This window comes from Bos javanicus, chromosome 21 (genome assembly GCF_032452875.1).
Source record: "Bos javanicus breed banteng chromosome 21, ARS-OSU_banteng_1.0, whole genome shotgun sequence".
NCBI lineage: Eukaryota > Metazoa > Chordata > Mammalia > Artiodactyla > Bovidae > Bos > Bos javanicus.
Genome location: NC_083888.1, coordinates 16,833,492 through 16,853,873, shown reverse-complemented (window position 1 = coordinate 16,853,873; position 20,382 = coordinate 16,833,492). Strand labels below are relative to the sequence as shown.

At 40.9% G+C, this 20,382-nt stretch overlaps 1 protein-coding gene across 1 annotated transcript in view; it reads right to left on the bottom strand.

Moving 5' to 3' along the window:
* AGBL1 (AGBL carboxypeptidase 1) overlaps positions 1-20,382 on the bottom strand; it is a 926,260-nt gene that overhangs the window by 560,589 nt on the left and 345,289 nt on the right. Inside the window, exon 18 of the mRNA XM_061394342.1 lies at positions 6,338-6,518. Coding sequence (XP_061250326.1) covers positions 6,338-6,518 — 181 coding nt within the window. The remainder of the gene's footprint in view (positions 1-6,337; positions 6,519-20,382) is intronic.

Sequence of the window (20,382 nt, the reverse complement as noted above, 5' to 3'; positions counted from 1 at the left end):
AAAATCTGAGAATCAGTGCTACATGTTTTCATCTTGAAGAGATTTGAAATACATTCAAAGAATTGAGGTCATATAAGAGGGGAGCTGGTAACATATCAAAAAAAGGAAGGAAGAGGCCTAGCCAAGCCCAGAGGTGAAGTGAGCCCAAAGGGGATCACCATAATCACTCTGTGATCCTGAATAGTCACCTGAATGAAAATGTACTAGAGAGGACAGTGGAAGAGGAGCCCAGCGATCAAAACTATTCAAAGTCAGACGAGTGCTATTTACAGCCGAAAAGTTGGTGGCAACAGGAAGGATGTCTTCTACAATGGAAAAAGCTGACAGGATATGGTAGAGTGTCCAGGCTTAAGCCAAGCTGGGAATTCAGATTCCATGAAGGAAAACCAAGGATAAACTGATTCATTTATCATGGATCAATACTGTGGAAAGCTGGGAAGGCTATGCCTTCTTTCATCCCAGTCACACTGGATGTGAAGATCAAGGTCAACAATTTGAGATCAACATGTACACACTGCTATATTTTAAATGGATAAACAACAAGGTTCTACTGTCCAGCACAGGGAACTCTGTTCAGTGTTATGTGGCAGCCTGGATAGGAGGGGAGAATGGATCCATGCATATGTATGGCTGAGTCCCTTTGCTGTCCACTTGAAGCCATCACAACATTGTTAATCTCTTTACTCCAGTATAAAATAAAAAGCTAAAAAAAAAAAAAAAAAACAGGACTAACTTTAGAAACCATTTCTGCTGATGGGGCTGAGGCTTTACTTCCATCTCCATCTAGTACCTCAGCTGGTAAAGAATCTGCCTGCAATGCAGGAGACCCCATTTCAATTCCTGGGTTAGGAAAATCCCCTGGAGAAGGGATAGGCTACCCACTCTAGTATTCTTGGGCTTCCCTGGTGGCTCAGATGGTAAAGAATCTGCCTGCAATCCTGGAGACCCCAGTTCAATCCCCAGGTCAGGAAGCTCCCCTGGAGAAAAAAATGCCAACCCACTCCGTATTGTTGTTTGGAGAATCCCCATGGAGAGAGGAGCCTGGCAGGCTACAGTCCACGGGGTCGCAGTCAGACATGACTGAGTGACTAAGCACACCATCTAAGTCTGGGAAGAGCTGATGGATTAAAATTGACATGGGCTCTGGAGGGAGACGGGTCCAAACCCCAACCTTATCACAAGCTGGCTACACAACCTGGGCATGTGTGTGTGTGTGTTTGCCTGAGCGTTTTAATTATCTAGACAATTTTTAGTGCCATTTTTCAACTAGACTATGTGATAACTTATTTTTATCTCTTTAGTCTCAATTACCTTATCATTTAATGGACAGAGACTAAGTAATATACAAGGATCCGCCCAGCTAGAACATTTTAAGTTTCTTTTATTTTAATGCTTTTAAATCTCTATAGAAAGGAATGCAGAATAGACGGTAGTTATAGTCCTGCCTGTAATATCAGCTACTTAAACTGAACTGAATAGACAGCTAATGGGAAGCTGCTGTGGAGCACAGGGAACTCAGCTCGGTGCTCTGTGACAACCTAGAGGGGTGGGCTGGTGGTGTGGGACGGAGGCTCAAGAGGGAGGGGATATACGTATACTTACAGCTGATTCACTTTGCCATACAGCAGAAACTAATATTGTAAAGCAATTATACCCCAATTAAAAAATAAATAAACTGCTCTGAAGACTTCACCCCTGTATATGTATTTAAATTTATTTTCATACCTGAAAATTATACAGAAGATCTACTGATACTCCGGTTGGGCCATAATTACTACTGGATAAGAAAATACATGTAAAAGAGAAAGATTCTTTCTTGACTTAAAAAAGGTGCTAAATATTTTCTTAGATAAAGTCTGTGAGGGCTTTTAATGTAGTAAAATAAAGCCTTCCCAACTCACAAATAAAAGGCTATCCATACTAAGTTTAAATGGTCCTAGATAGTTAAAATCATCAAAATTTTTATCTGATGTTTATAGTTTCATATGTTTCTTCTAGAGCAAAGAGCCCCAACTTTTTTGGCAGCAGGAGCTGGTTTCATGGAAGATAATTTTTCCATGAACTGGCAGGAGGGATGGTTTTGGGATGATTCAGGGCAATCCATTTATTGTGCACATTATTGCTATCATTATTACATCAGCTCCACCTAAGATCATCAGGCGTTAGAATCCAGATATTGGGGACCGCTGTCCTAAAGCAGTCAGCTATTACTTACAGCATGACCTTTGTTCTTTTTTTACTATTGGGGTAGAGTTGGCTTTATAATCTTGTGTTAGTTTCTGCTGGATTCAAGATGGCAAAACACCATCTTTACTGTTTTCTTTACTGTTGTTTACTTCTTTTCCACTGTGGTCTTGGAAGAGGTAATCACGTTTGTAGACTTGTATATATACTAAGGACAAATATACTAAGGACAAATATACTCCGATTCTACTGGGAACAAAATGTTGGCCTGTGTGTTGATTTTATAAAAATTCTTTGTCACTACCATCCACCCAGCAACCAAAGTCCAAAAACTGGGATTCACATTAGATCTCTTCCTCTCCTTCACTTACTTGCCGTGATGACCTTTTAAGGTATCGCCTGTCTTCTCCTACCTCCCGCTTTAATCAAGCCACCATTATCACCTCTGCTTTAACCCAACCGGTGGTCTCCTACTTTTATTGCATGTTGGGAAGAATTATAAGAATCAACGGATCACTGCGTCAGGCCTCCCAGATTACTTAGAACTCAGCCTAGTTCAATACAAATGACCAGGCCAACAAGATGGTAGGATGTTTCTTCTGGAAACCATCTTTGTGATTTGTTTTCCTGTTACAGACATATGTTGCTAAGATACCTTTGGTTTGGCAAGACCCTCTCTATTTCTGCTAGAAAATCCTGGCTTTGTCTCCCTGACCACTGCTATTAAAACCTCTCAGCCATCCTCAGAGTCTCCATTAGCATCAAGGAAACTACTCCACCTTTACACGGTTTCTCAAACTCCATAGGGGCCCATCATTTCTTGTAAAAGAAAAGCTTCATGTGGTAGATTAAGTGCCAAGTTCAAGTTTGGGCTCTTTAATCTTTAGGCAAAGCTTGCCTCTTTGCTGGTCAGACCACACACAGGGAAGTTTTGTTAAGGTTAAGAAGCCTGTGAATAGGAATGTGTCCCAAGAAAACCAATGAAAGTCAGAACATCAGAAACAACATGACATAAGCAATGTTTAGGTGAACTGCATCAAACTTGGAGGGGGTTTCACCTGGGGAAGTTAAGACATGTAAAATGAAGGTAATATCTTATCCTTATTTTTACACATTTTAGGCAAAATGTGTAAAATTCATAAGATCAAAACAGAGAAAAACAAATCCACCTAATTATATACCATGGAATGTGTATGTCCTTAAATGGAATGTCAATTAAGAATTTAAGTGGACATTAGATAAACCATGGGCTTCCCTGGTGGCTCAGTGGTAAAGAATCCACCTACCAGTAGAGGAGATATGGATTCAATCCCTGGGTCAAGAAAATATCCTGGAGAAGGAAACAGCAGCCCACTCTAGTATTCTTGCCTAGAAAATCCCATGGACAGAGGAGCCTGGCAGGCTAAGTCCATGGGGTTGCAGAGTTCGACATGACTTAGGGACTCAACAAAAACGAGGTAAACCATATGTTAGGTGTGTTCTGGGAAGGGCTCATGAGCTGAGGATTTTAAGCCTATTTATCATGTGATGTTATGATTCCATGGCAGCCTCAAGTCTTTCAGTAATGATGTGCAATGACCTGGGGATTTTCCTTTCAGTGGAATAAGGGTATGATTTCCAAATCCCTCTCAGCCAAAATGGTTTGAGTGATCCAAAGTAACCTACAAAGTGCTTTGAGCTCCATGATGAAAGATGCTATATAAATAAAAAGGGTAAGTTAGTCATAATAAATAACGGTAATGATGATGAATGGTGGTGTCATAAAGAAGAAGCTGGCCTGCCATTAGGGAACCCAGAGCAACCAGCTGGAAATAAAGCATGTCCAGACCAGAAGGATATTCACTGATGAGACCACATTAACCTTTCAAACTAAGACCTGGACCAAGCCTCTGATTCAGAGGTGTGAGCATCTGAAATAGAATAAACTATAGTATTTGTTCCAAAGCTTGAATATTACCTTAGGCTTTTAAGACCTTTACCCAGATGGGTCAACAGGGAGCTTCCTGTTTCAATAGAAGAGAAAACTAAGTAGGTCGGGGGAGAGCCAGAATTCCCAAGTAGAATTATGACTCTGAACCCAGTGCTTTTTTCACTCTCAGCCAGACTCCAGATGATTCAAGGGAACACGTAACTTCAGAAAAGAGCCAACTTGGATGAGAAAATATTTGAAACGAGGTCATGTCCCTCAAGATGGCTTGCAGAGTTGTTTTCCATCCATTTAGGCTAAGTAACCATGCTAATAAAACCCTTAGCCCCTCAAGCAGGGAGGAGAGATTCAATGAGACTCTAGAGCTGATTCCTAGAGCTCAATGAACACGTGGTAGGAGCCAGCTGAGTGCTGTGGACCAGGAATGGACACTGTGCTTCAGGGCTTTGTCCCGCTTGAGATCTAAGAAGCCTGACTGCTGCCCGGGTCTGATTGATGGTACCTGCTAAAGGACTTGTCCTCTCATGCCTTGTATGTGCCAACCGGTCACCATATGCAAAAAGTGCCAGACTGTGCCAACCAGTCACCATATACAAAAAGTAAGGACCCTGTTCTTTGCCCACCAAAAAATTCCATCAAAAAAAAAAAAAAGAATTGGGGAGCTACAAAACTAGGAAACTTGTTAAGTATGTTCCTGTTTGTTTTTTAATTTTATTTTTATAGGCTTTAGCTTTCATTTGCTTTCATCTTGGCATAATTTAACATATTTTATCATTTGGAATTTATTCTGATCCTCTTTTACTATTTTACCATTTATATATCTTTAACCTTTTTAACTTCTCAATATTCTTTTTTTGTTCTTATCCTTTGAAACTAGTCTATTCTCAGCATTTCAACATTTATTAATATTTAGGATTTCTTTCCTGAAAGAAATTATTTTATATTTCTTAAAAATTTTTCTTATTTAAGTCATTTTATCTCTGAAATTTGCTTTTTCATATTTTTTATAATTCTCATTTTATCTCTCTTTATTTTCACATTTTCAATATTGCTCTATTTTCTTAGTTTCTAAAAGTGTGTGTTTGCCTCCTTAATATGGATATTCTAAATTACAACTTCTTTTGCATCTTTAGCTCTTGAAATTATGTTTCCTTTCAATATTTCTATTTATCTTGAATTCTGGTTTTTCCATAGGATATCACTGTCTAATCCTATAGTAAAAATAATCATTTATTACCAAAGGAAGGAATGTTAAGCTTTTTTCCACAGCTTGAGGCAGGTACGTATGAATGTTCACCCTGTCACCCCCATCCACCGGCTGTGAGATATTGAGAACCTGCTCTGCTTTCTGGGCCTCAGCCCACAAACTCTGAAAATGCTGACTCTTTCTAACAGTGGAATGCATCTTTCCCAATATACATTCTGAAAGGCATGTAGGAGTCGGCTAGGAAAAGCACCACCCCAGTCTTTTCTCTTTCAGCCAACCGTTTTTCAGTCATTTCACTTTTAACCATTCCGTGGCCATTCTTCAACCATTTCAGCCATTCCATTTAAATACAGCTTATTACAGCTGTATCCAGAATTCAGTAAAACACTGCTGCTGCTGCTGCTGCTGCAGACTCTGTGCGAGCCCATAGATAGCAGCCCACCAGGCTCCTCCATCCCTGGGATTTTCCAGGCAAGAATACTGGAGTGGGTTGCCATTTCCCGCTCCAAGTAAAAACACAACTGAAAATAAAGACTTATCTGCAGGGTGTGCTCAGTCACTTCAGTCGTGTCCGACCCTCTGCGACCCCATGGGCCGTGGCCCACCAGGCTCAGAAGCAAAGAAAAGCACCAGTCTTAACTTCATCAGATCACAGTTTGAGCCCTGGCTTTGTCATTAACCCAGCCCAGGTGGCAGGGGGTGGTGGGCGGGGAGTCATCTGATTATCATGGACATCAATTCCTTCCTTTTTAAAAGGAGAGTGTTAGATTCAATTCTTTCTAAGGATTCTTCTGTTAGTAATTGCCTATGAATCTATACTTTTCTATTAAAAGAAACTATGAGATTGATACCAATATTTATAGAGAATATCCTGATATTTGTACAAGGTAACAGAACTCAAGAGAAGTTATTCCTACCAGAGTACCAAGACCTCTCAAGTCAAATCCATTGAGCAGAACAACAATCCATTATCATGGTAACATAAATGTGACCTAAGTTAGGCCAGGTGCCTGACATACTTGCCATTGATGACACCATCTGGGTTGAGCATGGGGATTATCTTGAAAATGAAGTTTTCCCTCAAGAGCCTAGCCACAGGGTCACTGCTGACCAGGAACTCCAAGGTCCCCTTCATCACCCAGCTAGCATTGCTCTCTCCTGGGTGAACTCGAGCCGTAATCACTTGGTATGGGCGCTGCCCTGCAGAGAAAAAGAAAACACACACACAAGAAAATTAAACCTAAATACAGTTTCCATATGAATCAAGACAATCTCCAGGAAGCCAGTTTTACACCTGACTGGCATAAAGCCTTAAATAGGTTGATTGTTTCTAATACACACCTAATGTGCATTTATCCATTTTCCATCCGCCTCTATAGTCTGTAAAACTCAGGAGAGTATAAAGTTAAAGCTCAAGGCTGTTATCCAAACCGTAAGTACTTCGTGGCATCAAAACAAGCCATGAATCAGATTTTAGAAGACCACCAAAGAAACAGTTTTCTCTTCAGGATCCAATAGCATGGTGCTGGATGTCCCAGATCTGAGACTGAATCTTATCTTCATCATTTACCAGTTGTAAGATCTCACTGAAGGATTTAATTTCTCCAAGGCTGCTTTCTCACATGTAAAATGAGGACAATGATACTGACCTCCTGTAGCTGTTATAAAAACTAAATGATGTAATTATAAAGCACTTGGCATATTGTTTGCCATTAAGTGTGTACTTGTTTAGTTCTCTACCTTCTCAGTTATAAAATCTGTGGTTAGGATGTTCCCTCTCATTTCCCAGCAGTTAGAGGAGTCAAGTACAGAAACTGAACTGGGAAACTTATGATTGACTTTATGACACTGAGACCAATCCTGGAGAGATTTCACAGAAGGAAGTGCCTAGAAGTTCAGTTTTGGAGTTGCAATACCTGCTTCACTTTGCAAAAGAAATCAGGAACACACTTTCTGCCAATCACAAGGAGTGTATTGACACAATATACCTCTATGCAGAATGCATTGAGAAAAGATAGACTTATCATCCTTTCTTTGTTGACAGAAGATGCACATAGCTTTGAGACCTATTCTCAGACCACATCTGGGCTCAGGTGGAAAACGCTTTTGATTGATTAGTGATGTCTGTCCTCACATACTTGAGGAAGTGGGAGGTGGGGAACATGTGATATCAGACAAGCAATTCACCATGTCTGCTCTAACCTCCTGCCTGATTTTGTGAGGGTTTTTTGATTCTCACTTCCTTCTGTATCCTCACCCAATTCCTTATTGCTCCTAAACTCATTTTAAAGACGAGAACTAAATTTTTGCCAGGTATAAATACACTAGCCACTAAACAGTCTAAAAGTTAAACAAGTCATTTTCTTCCTAATTATTCAAATCATTAGTTAAATATTTAACTATGAGTTTATGGCTTTTCTTCCCTTAAAGAGTAATATTTTTGAAGGTATAAACTGTATCTCTAATTCTATACAAAGAAAGACAAAACTGAATAACCTCAAGAACCCCTAAATAACAAAGAATAAAAGATACAGAGAAATAAACTATTAATTACCCAATCATACTACTATTATCATCAGTTAAAACAAACAAAATCCCCTCTGTCAACAGCCAACGAGATGCAGGTTTAAGGGGCATATATATTTATGCACTTTTATTGACTATGTTGAGAGCACATTACTTCTCTTTGTAGATCCTTTTTATTTGGGGGACAACATTCAGCTTTTTCTTTTTTTTAATTTAAGCAGGTATCTTGAACATATTCCAGGAGCTGCAGGAGGCATTGAGTAGAAAAAGCTGAATCGATTATAGTTCTTGTTCTGTAAAAGACCAAAGCGCTTGTCGGCAGTGACAAACATTCAAGCTAATGATGACAAGCGAGCTAATGGAGGTGTAAATAAAGCACCAAAAATAGGTCTATCTGAGAGAGGGAAGGACACTTCCAGAGATGTGATGCTATTTATTTAGACTGGGTCCTGCAGAATAATTATCATCTAACTTGAGAGAAATGGCATGGTAACCCACTCCAGTATTCTTGCCTGGAGAATCCCATGAGCAGAGGAGCCTGGCGCTCAATAGTCCCTGGGGTCACAAAGAGTCGGACACAACTGAGCAACCAAGCACAGCTTGAGAGAGAAGATGAGGAAGGGTCTTCTAAGCAAAGAAAAAGACACGTGCAAAGAACACAGAGGAAACACAACCAGTTTCCTGTTGTGTTTTTAATGTTTTTACCAGTCGGTGAAAACAATCAGTTTTTACAAACCGGTGCTTTCAAGAATCAAGAAACGCCATGAGTGGCTGAAGCAAAGGACTGGAAATGGTAGCTCATGAATTTAGAAATTAGGCTGGTGTCAAACTAGTAATATCCCTCCTCGAACATTTTGTTTTGGGTTTGGAATTTATACTGTTGATCAGAAGTTCTCAGTCATGAAGTCAGTGTCTCACTGGTATGCTATGATCTGTGATGAGATCTATTGAAGAATCACTGGTTATTAATAAAAGTACAAATGTTTGCTTGTTTTATGTATAGATATAGACAATATATAGAAATAGTTATAGATACAGATACAGATACATTCACATTATATATGTATATGCGTGTGTGTGTACATGTGTGCTCAGTTGTGTCCAACTCTTTGCAACCCCATGGACTATAGCCCACCCTGCTCCTCTGTACATGAAATTTTCCAGGCAAGTATACTCAGATCAGATCAGTCGTTCATCATGTCCAACTCTTTGCAACCCCATGAATCACAGCATGCCAGGCCTCCCTGTCCATCACCAACTCCCGGAGTTCACTCAGACTCATGTCCATCGAGTCAGTGATGCCATCCAGCCATCTCATCCTCTGTCGTCCCCTTTTCCTCCTGCCCCCAATCCCTCCCAGCATCAGAGTCTTTCCCAATGAGTCAACTCTTCACATGAGGTGGCCAAAGTACTGCAGTTTCAGCTTTAGCATCATTCCTTCCAAAGAAATCCCAGGGCTGATCTCCTTCAGAATGGACTGGTTGGATCTCCTTGCAGTCCAAGGGACTCTCAAGAGTCTTCTCCAACACCACAGTTCAAAAGCATCAATTCTTCAGCGCTCAGCCTTCTTCACAGTCCAACTGTCACATCCATACATGACCACAGGAAAAACCATAGCCTTGACTAGACGAACCTTTGTTGGCAAAGTAATGTCTCTGCTTTTGAATATGCTATCTAGGTTGGTCATAACTTTCCTTCCAAGGAGTAAGCGTCTTTTAATTTCATGGCTGCAGTCACCATCTGCAGTGATTTTGGAGCCCAGAAAAATAAAGTCTGACACTGTTTCCATTGTTTCCCCATCTATTTCTCATGAAGTGATGGGACCAGATGCCATGATCTTCGTTTTCTGAATGTTGAGCTTTAAGCCAACTTTTTCACTCTCCACTTTAACCTTCATCAAGAGGCTTTTGAGTTCCTCTTCACTTTCTGCCATAAGGGTGGTGTCATCTGCATATCTGAGGTTATTGATATTTCTCCCGGCAATCTTGATTCCAGCTTGTGTTTCTTCCAGCCCAGCGTTTCTCATGATGTACTCTGCATATAAGTTAAATAAGCAGGGTGACAATATACAGCCTTGACGTATTCCTTTTCCTATTTAGAACCAGTCTGTTCTTCCATGGCCAGTTCTAACTGTTGCTTCCTGACCTGCATACAGATTTCTCAAGAGGCAGGTCAGGTGGTCTGAAATTCCCATCTCTTTCAGAATTTTCGACAGTTTATTGTGATCCACACAGTCAAAGGCTTTGGCATAGTCTATAAAGCAGAAATAGATGTTTTTCTGGAACTCTCTTGCTTTTTCCATGATCCAGCGGATGTTAGCAATTTGATCTCTGGTTCCTCTGCCTTTTCTAAAACCAGCTTGAACATCAGGAAGTTCACGGTTCACATTGCTGAAGCCTGGCTTGGAGAATTTTGAACATTACTTTACTAGCTGTGAGATGAGTGCAATGTGCGGTAGTTTGAGCATTCTTTGGCATTGCCTTTCTTTGGGATTGGAATGAAAACTGACCTTTTCCAGTCCTGTGGCCACTGCTGAGTTTTCCAAATTTGCTGGCATATTGAGTGCAGCACTTTCACAGCATCATCTTTCAGGATTTGGAATAACTCAACTGGAATTCTATCACCTCCACTAGCTTTTTCGTAGTGTCATTCCCTACTCCAGGGAATCTTCCCAACACAAGAATCAAAACTAGATCTATTGAGTTTCCTGCATTAGCAGGAAGATTCTTTACCGCTGTGCCACCTGGGAAGCCCTATATGTATTTATGCTGCTGCTAAGTCACTTCAGTCGTGTCCGACTCTGTGTGACCCCATAGGTGGCAGCCCACCAGGCTCCTCTGTCCATGGGATTCTTTAGGCAAGAATACTGGAGTGGGTTGCCATTTCCTTCTCCAATGCATGCATGCGTGCTAAGTCATTTCAGTCATGTCCGACTCTGGGTGACCCTATGGACAGCAGCCTACCAGGCTCCTCTGTCCACGGGATTCTCTATGCAAAAATACCAGAGTGGGTTTTCATTTTCTTCTCCATACATAGATATATATACGTATGTTCACAATATATATATCACACAAAATGTTGGTTACTTGTCCAATAAACTTTAGTCCCCTTCTTTCCTACTACCAGACCCCTGATTTCAGGGAAGGTTAAAAAAGTGCCCAGATCAAAACACCCAGCTTCATGAATCCTCTTAGAGGTAAGAATGGCCATGTGACAGGAGTGAGACCAGTGAGATGTAAATAGCAGCCAGAGGGTAAGTCTTTCTGGAAAAAAGGATTAGAGAGCACAGTTTCACCTGGTAAATGCCTTCTTTGATTCCTGTCTCTTTTATTTGTCTCTTCTTCCTTCCTTGAACATAGATCTGACACTTTAAGGTGAGGAAGCCAATTAGAGAATCCAAGTCACATGAGAAGATGGTAAGCATAAAGGTAGAAAGAGCCCAGGTTCTTGAAAAACTCCTTAAGCAGCTATCCTGCACCTTCACTAGCTTCTTCAATGCTTCTAGATGTTTGAGACAAATAAACCACTATTTGACTGGGCAAGTGTAATCACATATTTGTTATACTTTGTTAGACTCTAGTTCAATTGATATGAATAAGAAAACAGGTTTAAAATCATCTTTATAATATGGTTACCTTGAATAGCATGCACCTAAGTGTGCTTTCTGGATTGGGGAGAAAAGAGAGACACAAAGAGTTGTAATGAGAATATTTGCTAGATGTGTCCCAGAAATAAACAGTTGAGAATGTCTACTTTAAGAAATAGAGAGTAAATGATGGCTTTTAACAGGAGCAAGACATACCAAAGATTGTGCTTCAAAAAAATCCTGACGTTTCTATAGACAGTGCATTTGTTTAGTCACAGACAGTACAGCCAACCGGAGTAGAGCACAACTTTTACTTTTTCAACTTTTTATTTTATATTGAATGGCGGAAAAGAGCTACCCAAGTCCAAGGTCAGGGGCGGCGGCCGGGAGGACCAACCCCACGCCCGAGGAGCAGTGGCTGCGCAGGCACAGGAGGGCCTAGAGGAGCCATCCCATGTTGAAGGTCAGGAAGGGTGGCGGTGAGGAAATACCCCTCATCCAAGGTAAGGAGCAGTGGCTGCGTTTTGCTGGAGCAGCGTGAAGAGATACCCCACGCCCAAGGTGAGAGAAACCCAAGTAAGATGGTAGGTGTTGCAAGAGGGCATCAGAGGGCAAACACACTGAAACCATACTCACAGAAAACTAGTCAATCTAATCACACAAGGACCACAGCCTTGTCTAACTCAATGAAACTAAGCCATGCCCGTGGGGCAACCCAAGATGGGCGGGTCATGCTGGAGAGATCTGACAGAATGTGGTCTACTGGAGAAGAGAATGGCAAACCACTTCAGTATTCTTGCCTTGAGAACCCCGTGAACAGTATGAAAAGGCAAAAAGATAGGACACTGAAAGAGGAACTCCCCAGGTCAGTAGGAGCCCAGTATGCTACTGGAGATCAGTAGAGAAATAACTCCAAAAAGAATGAAGGGATGGAGCCAAAGCAAAAACAATACCCAGCTGTGGATATGACTGGTGATAGAAGCAAGGTCTGATGCTGTAAAGAGCAATATTGCATAGGAACCTGGAATGTTAGGTCCATGAATCAAGGCAAATTGGAAGTGCTCAAACAAGAGATGGCAAGAGTGAATGTCGGACAGTCTAGGAATCAGCAAACTCAAATGGACTGGAATGGGTGAATTTAACTCAGATGACCATTATATCTACTACTGTGAGCAGGAATCCCTCAGAAGAAATGGGGTGGCTATCATGGTCAACAAGAGTCTGAAATGCAGTACTTTGATGCAATCTCAAGAACAACAGAATGATCTCTGTTCGTTTCCAAGGCAAACCATTCAATATCACAGTATTCCAAGTCTATGCCCCAACCAGTAACGCTGAAGAAGCTGAAGTTGAACGGTTCTATGAAGACCTACAAGACCTTTTAGAACTAACACCAAAAAAAGATATCCTTTTCATTATAGGGGACTGGAATGCAAAAGTAGGAAGTCAAGAAACACCGGGAGTAACAGGCAAATTTGGCCTTGGAATATGGAATGAAGCAGGGCAAAAACTAATAGAGTTTTGCCAAGAAAATGCACTGGTCATAGCAAACACCCTCTTCCAACAACACAAGAGAAGACTCTATACATGGACATCACCAGATGGTCAACACCGAAATCAGATTGATTATATTCTTTGCAGCCAAATGTGGAGAAGCTCTATACAGTCAACAAAAACAAGACCAGAGGCTGACTGTGGCTCAGATCATGAACTCCTTATTAACCAAATTCAGACTTAAATTGAAGAAAGTAGGGGAAACCACTAGACCATTCAGGTATGACCTAAATCAAATCCCTTATAATTATACAGTGGAAGTGAGAAATAGATTTAAGGGCCTAGATCTGATAGATAGAGTGCCTGATGAACTATGGAATGAGGTTCATGACCTTGTACAGGAGACAGGGATCAAGACCATCCCCATGGAAAAGAAATGCAAAAAAGCAAAATGGCTGTCTGGGGAGGGCTTACAAATAGCTGTGAAAAGAAGAGAAGCAAAAAGAAAGGAGAAAAGGAAAGATATAAGCATCTGAAGGCAGAGTTCCAAAGAATAGCAAGAAGAGATAAGAAAGCCTTCCTCAGTGATCAATGCAAAGAAATAGAGGAAAACAACAGAACGGAAAAGACTGGAGATCTCTTCAAGAAAATTAGAGATACCAAGGGGACATTTCATGCAAAGATGGGCTTGATAAAGGACAGAAATGGTACGGCCCTAACGGAAGCAGAAGATATTAAGAAGAGGTGGCAAGAATACATAGAAGAACTGTACAAAAAAGATCTTCACGACCAAGATAATCACAATGGTGTGATCACTGACCTAGAGCCAGACATCCTGGAATGTGAAGTCAAGTGGGTCTTAGGAAGCATCACTACAAACAAAGCTAGTGGAGGTGATGGAATTCCAGTTGAGCTATTTCAAATCCTGAAAGATGATGCTGAGAAAGTGCTACACTCAATATGCCAGCAAATTTGGAAAACTCAGCAGTGGCCACAGGACTGGAAAAGGTCAGTTTTCATTCCAATCCCAAAGAAAGGCAATGCCAAAGAATGCTCAAACTACCGCACATTGCACTCATCTCACAGCTAGTAAAGTAATGTTCAAAATTCTCCAAGCCAGGCTTCAGCAATATGTGAACCATGAACTTCCTGATGTTCAAGCTGGTTTTAGAAAAGGCAGAGGAACCAGAGATCAAATTGCTAACATCTGCTGGATCATGGAAAAAGCAAGAGAGTTCCAGAAAAACATCTATTTCTGCTTTATAGACTATGCCAAAGCCTTTGACTGTGTGGATCACAATAAACTGTCGAAAATTCTGAAAGAGATGGGAATTTCAGACCACCTGACCTGCCTCTTGAGAAATCTGTATGCAGGTCAGGAAGCAACAGTTAGAACTGACCATGGAACAACAGACTGGTTCTAAATAGGAAAAGGAGTACGTCAAGGCTGTATATTGTCACCCTGCTTATTTAACTTATATGCAGAGTACATCATGAGAAACACTGGACTGGAAGAAACACAAGCTGGAATCAAGATTGCCGGGAGAAATATCAATAACCTCAGATATGCAGATGACACCACCCTTATGGCAGAAAGGGAAGAGGAACTAAAAAGCCTCTTCATGAAAGTGAAAGAGGAGAGTGAAAAAATTGGCTTAAAGCTCAACATTCAGAAAACGAAGATCATGGCATCTGGTCCCATCACTTCATGGGAAATAGATGGGGAAACAGTGGAAACAGTGTCAGACTTTATTTTGGGGGGCTTCAAAATCACTATAGATGGTGACTGCAGCCATGAAATTAAAAGACACTTACTCCTTGGAAGGAAAGTTATGACCAACCTAGATAGCATATTCAAAAGCAGAGACATTACTTTGCCAACAAAGGTTCGTCTAGTCAAGGCTATGGTTTTTCCTATGGTCATGCATGGATGTGAGAGTTGGACTGTGAAGAAGGCTGAGCGCCGAAGAATTGATGCTTTTGAACTGTGGTGTTGGTGAAGACTCTTGAGAGTCCCTTGGACTTCAAGGAGATCCAACCAGTCCATTCTGAAGGAGATCAGCCCTGGGATTTCTTTGGACAGAATGATGCTGAAGCTGAAACTCCAGTACTTTGGCCACCTCATGCGAAGAGTTGACTCATTGGAAAAGACTCTGATGCTGGGAGGGATTGGGGGCAGGAGGAGAAGGGGACGACAGAGGATGAGATGGCTGGATGGCATCACTGACTCGAAGGACGTGATTCTGAGTGAACTCTGGGAGTTGGTGATGGACAGGGAGGCCTGGCATGCTGCGATTCATGGGGTCATGAAGAGTCGGACACGACTGAGCGACTGAACGGAACTGAACTGAATAGCTGATTAACAATGCTGTGATAGTTTCAGGTGCCTGGCAGAGTGACTCAGCCACACATATACACGTAACTCTATATACACACGTGTACCCCAAACTCCCCTCCCATCCAGGCTGCCACATAACATTGAGCAGAGTTCTCAGTGATTCCTTGTTGGTTATCCATTTTATGTAGAGCAGTGTGTACATATCAATCCCAAACTCCATAACTATCCCTTCCCCCATCCTTCCCTGCTGGCAACCATAAGTTCAGAGAACAACTTCAAGAGCTGTATTTCCAGAGTTCAAATTCCAGCCCCACCATGTTCTGTCCAAGACGGATTATGCAAGTTTCTGAAGAAACTGAGTTTTGGACTGGATGTTCGGCATGTTAGACCAAGGATTTGCTAACTGGAACTTACTAAGTAAGTGTATGGGGTTGGGGGTGGGGTGGTATACAATCAGCTAGTTAGCACAGTTGAAGTTAGTTGAAGTCAACTTTCCCACTATATCATTTGATCACAATTACTTTTCACTCCTTCCAAAGCAAGCTGTATTGACATGCCAATAAAAAGCTTATTGAGAAATAAAGAGGCTTGATGAATCTGTACCCAATCAGTGGCCTATTTTCAGTTCTATAATTCCATATCACTCTCTGTGGTTTTTGAACTATGCTCATTTACAGTATATTAAACAATAGTAAGTGTTCCCAGTCCATCAAGAAGAAGTAAAAAAAAAAAAAAGCTCAAGCTGTTGTAAATTTTCAACATCAATTGGATCCTCTCATTGTCTGGGCAAGTTGAGTCCCATTGCATGATAACCAGTACAATTAGTGCATTATAGTCAATAGGTCAAATGCAGCTCTTGCAAGGAAATATCAGTGATGTTTCTCTTCTTTGGAGAGTCAAGTTTATAATTCAATAGATTGTCATATGCCACAAAACCTAAGAGGCTGTCCTAAAGAAGCAAACAGGGAAACTGTGGGTTCTCACGAAGACATTAGTATAAGCAGCAGCTTAGCCATTTCTAGTAGATTTTCCTCTCTTCCTCTCTGTGATTCTAGGCAATTTTGCATTCATATTGGTGAGTTCAACCTATGGGACCGTTCAGTTGTAGCAGCAAATGGTGCCCCAGAGAACCCATAATAGACAACAGCTGTAAACAGTATGCGACACACATACTACGTGTTTTTTCTTGTAATTGAAAATTTAAGATTTAATAACTCATCTCTGCTTAGGGGACGGCAAAGAGTGTAGGGTATACATCTTTTATTTTTCCTCTGCAATTTAAAAAATCTATTCTGGAGTCCATGAAGATCTACAGTGGAGTCGTGGTTTGGCATACTGTAATTCTTAGAGTCACATATTAAATTTATGTCAGTGGCAATGACATCTGTTAGAGAACTGTACAATCCTAAGAGATATCAGGCTCACGGCCAATGAAAAACTGAGAAAGAACTAAAGACATGTGTGATGTGCACCCAACTATATAAATATTCATTCATTTATTCCTTCTTTCTTTTAGTAGTATTAATAAGCTCCTACTGGCACTCTATAAGGGTCTTGAGATTCCAAAAGAAATGATTTTTGCCCTCAGGGAACTAATAATACTCTGGTGAGAAAGACAGGAAAACAGATAATCGTGATCTTATGTGATCAGGGGAAACTGTCAAAACATTTCCACAGCACAGAGGAATGCTCATTATGACGTTATTTACAGTAATGCGAGCACCTGGAAGTCACTTAATGTGCATCCACAGGAAATTAGTTAAGGAAACGATATATAAAGCAGAATACTATGTAGCCATTAAAAATGGCACATAGATCTCTTTCTGTTGATATTAGAGGGTTCAGCTCAGTTCAGTTACTCAGTCATGTCCGACTCTTTACCACCCCATGAATCACAGCATGCCAGGCCTCCCTGTCCATCACCAACTCCTGGAGTTCACTCAAACTTACATCCATCAAGTTGGTGATGCCATCCAGCCAACTCATCCTCTGACATCCCCTTTTTCTCCTGCCCCCAATCCCTCCCAGCATCAGAGTCTTTTCCAATGAATCAACTCTTCGCATGAGGTGGCCAAAGTACTGGAGTTTCAGCTTCAGCATCATTCCCTCCAGAGAAATCCCAGGGCTGATCTCCTTCAGAATGGACTGGTTGGATCTCCTTGCAGTCCAAGAAACTCTCAAGAGTCTTCACCAGCACCACAGTTCAAAAGCATCAATTCTTCGGCGCTCAGCCTTCTTCACAGTCCAACTCTCACATCCATACATGACCACAGGAAAAACCATAGCCTTGACTAGACAGACCTTTGTTGGCAACCTATCACATTATGATGATTCAAAGCAATACAGGTGAGATACCTGAATTGTAATGGATCCTATCTGTGTTTAATTGTATTAATAGATACTTAAAGGCATCTGTACACAGAGACAAATCTGTGAGTGGAGGCCATCTGAGTCATTCTTATGTCCTCTTTATCCTGACCTAATGTGTCTGTCTCTCCAGAAAATAACAATCATATGTAAGTTTTCATAGAGGCAAAGTATTTGTCAATATTTCCAATTTTTCAATATATTCTAAAATATTTTCCAATAGTAAAACACAGAAGAGAAAATTTTTTAAAAAGTAAATAAATTTTCACAGAAGAGGTGACGTTTGATCTGGTTCATCCCATTTTAATTGGAGTTTGACAGATGAAGAAAAGAATGGAGGGAGATGAGGGACTTTCCTGGTGATCCAGAGGCTGGGACACCATACTTCTACCACAAGGGGGTTTCCCAGGTGGCTCAGTGGGTAAAGAAACAACCTGCAATGCAGAAGACTTTGGTTTGACCCCTTGGTCTGGTAGGTCCCCTGGGGGAGGGCGTGGCAATCCACTCCAGGATTCTTGCCTGGAGAATCCCATGGACAGAGAAGCCTTGCAGGCTACAGTCCATGGGGTCACAAAGAGTCAGACAGGACTAAAGCAACTGAGCACTCGTACACACATGCAGGGAACTAAGATTCCCCATTCTGCATGATGTGGTCAAAAAAAAAAAATCAGTAAAATACTTTAAAAAGAAAAGAAAGGTGGGAGATGATAGGAAAGGGATAAGTTGATATATTTGCAAAATAACAATGTCATAAAGCACATAGTGTCTGAAGAAAACCGATGTCATTTTATGTGACTGAAGCAATAGCTATATAGAAGATAAGAGTGATGCTATAAGCTAAATCTGTACCCGATTCTTTTAAACAGGTCTTTTAGCCAGGCTAAGGAGTAATTTTACAGGCTATGGAAGCACGATGAAAAATCATTCTACAATGGTGTGATTAGATGGGGACTTTTCTTGGAGCTAAAGATGGCAGGAGAAATAGCGAAAAAGCACATATTGTGATATTAAGGTCAAGTCAGCTAACGTGACCTTAACTCTGGAAGACAGTGGATAAAAATGGCCTGACTGAAGGGCAAGGGGGTGAAGAAAGAGACCAGAAAACAAATGGAAAAGAAAATGATATCATTTATATGCATAATCTTTTTAAAATGATATAAATGGACTTATTTACAAAAAAGAGACAGACTCACAGACTTAGAAAACAAACTTACGGTTTCCAAAGGGGAAAGGTAGGAGAAAGGAGGGATAAATGGGAATTTGGGATTGACGTGTACACATCACCACATTTAAAATAGTTAACCAACAAGCCTACTGTATAGCAAAGGGAAATCTGCTCAATATTCTGCAATAACCTAAATGGGAAAAGAATGTGAAAAAGAATAGATACATGTGTATGTACATCTGAAACACTGCTGTACACCTGAAACTAACATGGCATTGTTAACAAACCAGTTAACCAATCAGCTCAGTTCAGTTGCTCAGTCATGTCCGACTCTGTGACCCCATGAACTGCAGCACGCCAGGCCTCCCTGTCCATCATCAACTCCCAGAGTCCACCCAAACTCATATCCATTGAGTCCGTGATGCCATCCAGCCAGCTCATCCTCTGTCGTCCCCTTCTCCTCCTGCCCTCAAACTTTCTCAACAGCAGGGTCTTTTCAAATGAGTCAGCTCTCCACATCAGGTGGCCAAAATATCGGAGTTTCAGCTTCAACATCAGTCCATCCAATGAATATTCAGGACTGATCTCCTTTAGAAGGGACTGGTTGGATCTCCTTGCAGTCCAAGTGACTCTCAAGAGTCTTCTTCAACACCACAGTTCAAAAGCATCAATTCTTCGGCACTCAATTTTCTTTATGGTCCAACTCTCACAACCATACATGACCACTGGAAAAACCATAACCTTGACTAAACAGACCTTTGTTGACAAAGTAATGTCTCTGCTTTTTAATATTCTGTCTAGGTTGGTCATAACTTTCCTTCCAAGGAGTAAGTGTCTTTTAATTTCATGGCTGTAATCACCATCTGCACTAATTTTGGATCCCCCAAAAATAAAATCAGCTACTGTTTCCACTGTTTCCCCATCTATTTGCCATGAAGTGATGGGACCGGAGGCCATGATCTTAGTTTTCTGAATGTTGAGCTTTAAGCCAACTTTTCACTCCCTTCTTTCACTTTCATCAGGAGGCTGTTTAGTTCTTCTTTACTTTCTGCCATAAGGGTGGTGTCATCTGCATATCTGAGGTTATTGACTATACTTCAATATAAAATAAAAATTAAAAAAGAAACTATCAATGAAAGAAGATTCTGAGAAAGAAAATTTGAAAAGAGTTTGATGGAAAAAATTATATACTATATAGAATATACATGATACTAAAGTTTACCACCAAAGATAGCATGCTATGAACATTTTCTGTGTTGTGTGCTTTTCACTAATATATATTGGAGGTCTTTCTAGATCAGTATATAAAGATTTTTCTACCTCTCTTTTTTAATTAGCTGCATGTAGGGTATTGTTCTTTACAGCATTGAACTTTACTCTCAAAACCAGATGCATTCACAGATGAGCATGGTTTTCACTTTGGTCCAGCCTCTTCATTCTTTCTAGAGTTATTTTCCCACTCTTGCTCAGTAGCGTACTGGATATATTGGGCCATACCGACCTGGGGTAGGTGTCCAGTGTCATATATTTTTGCCTTTTCATACTCTTCGTGGGATTCTCAAGGCAAGAATTCTGAAGCAATTTGCCA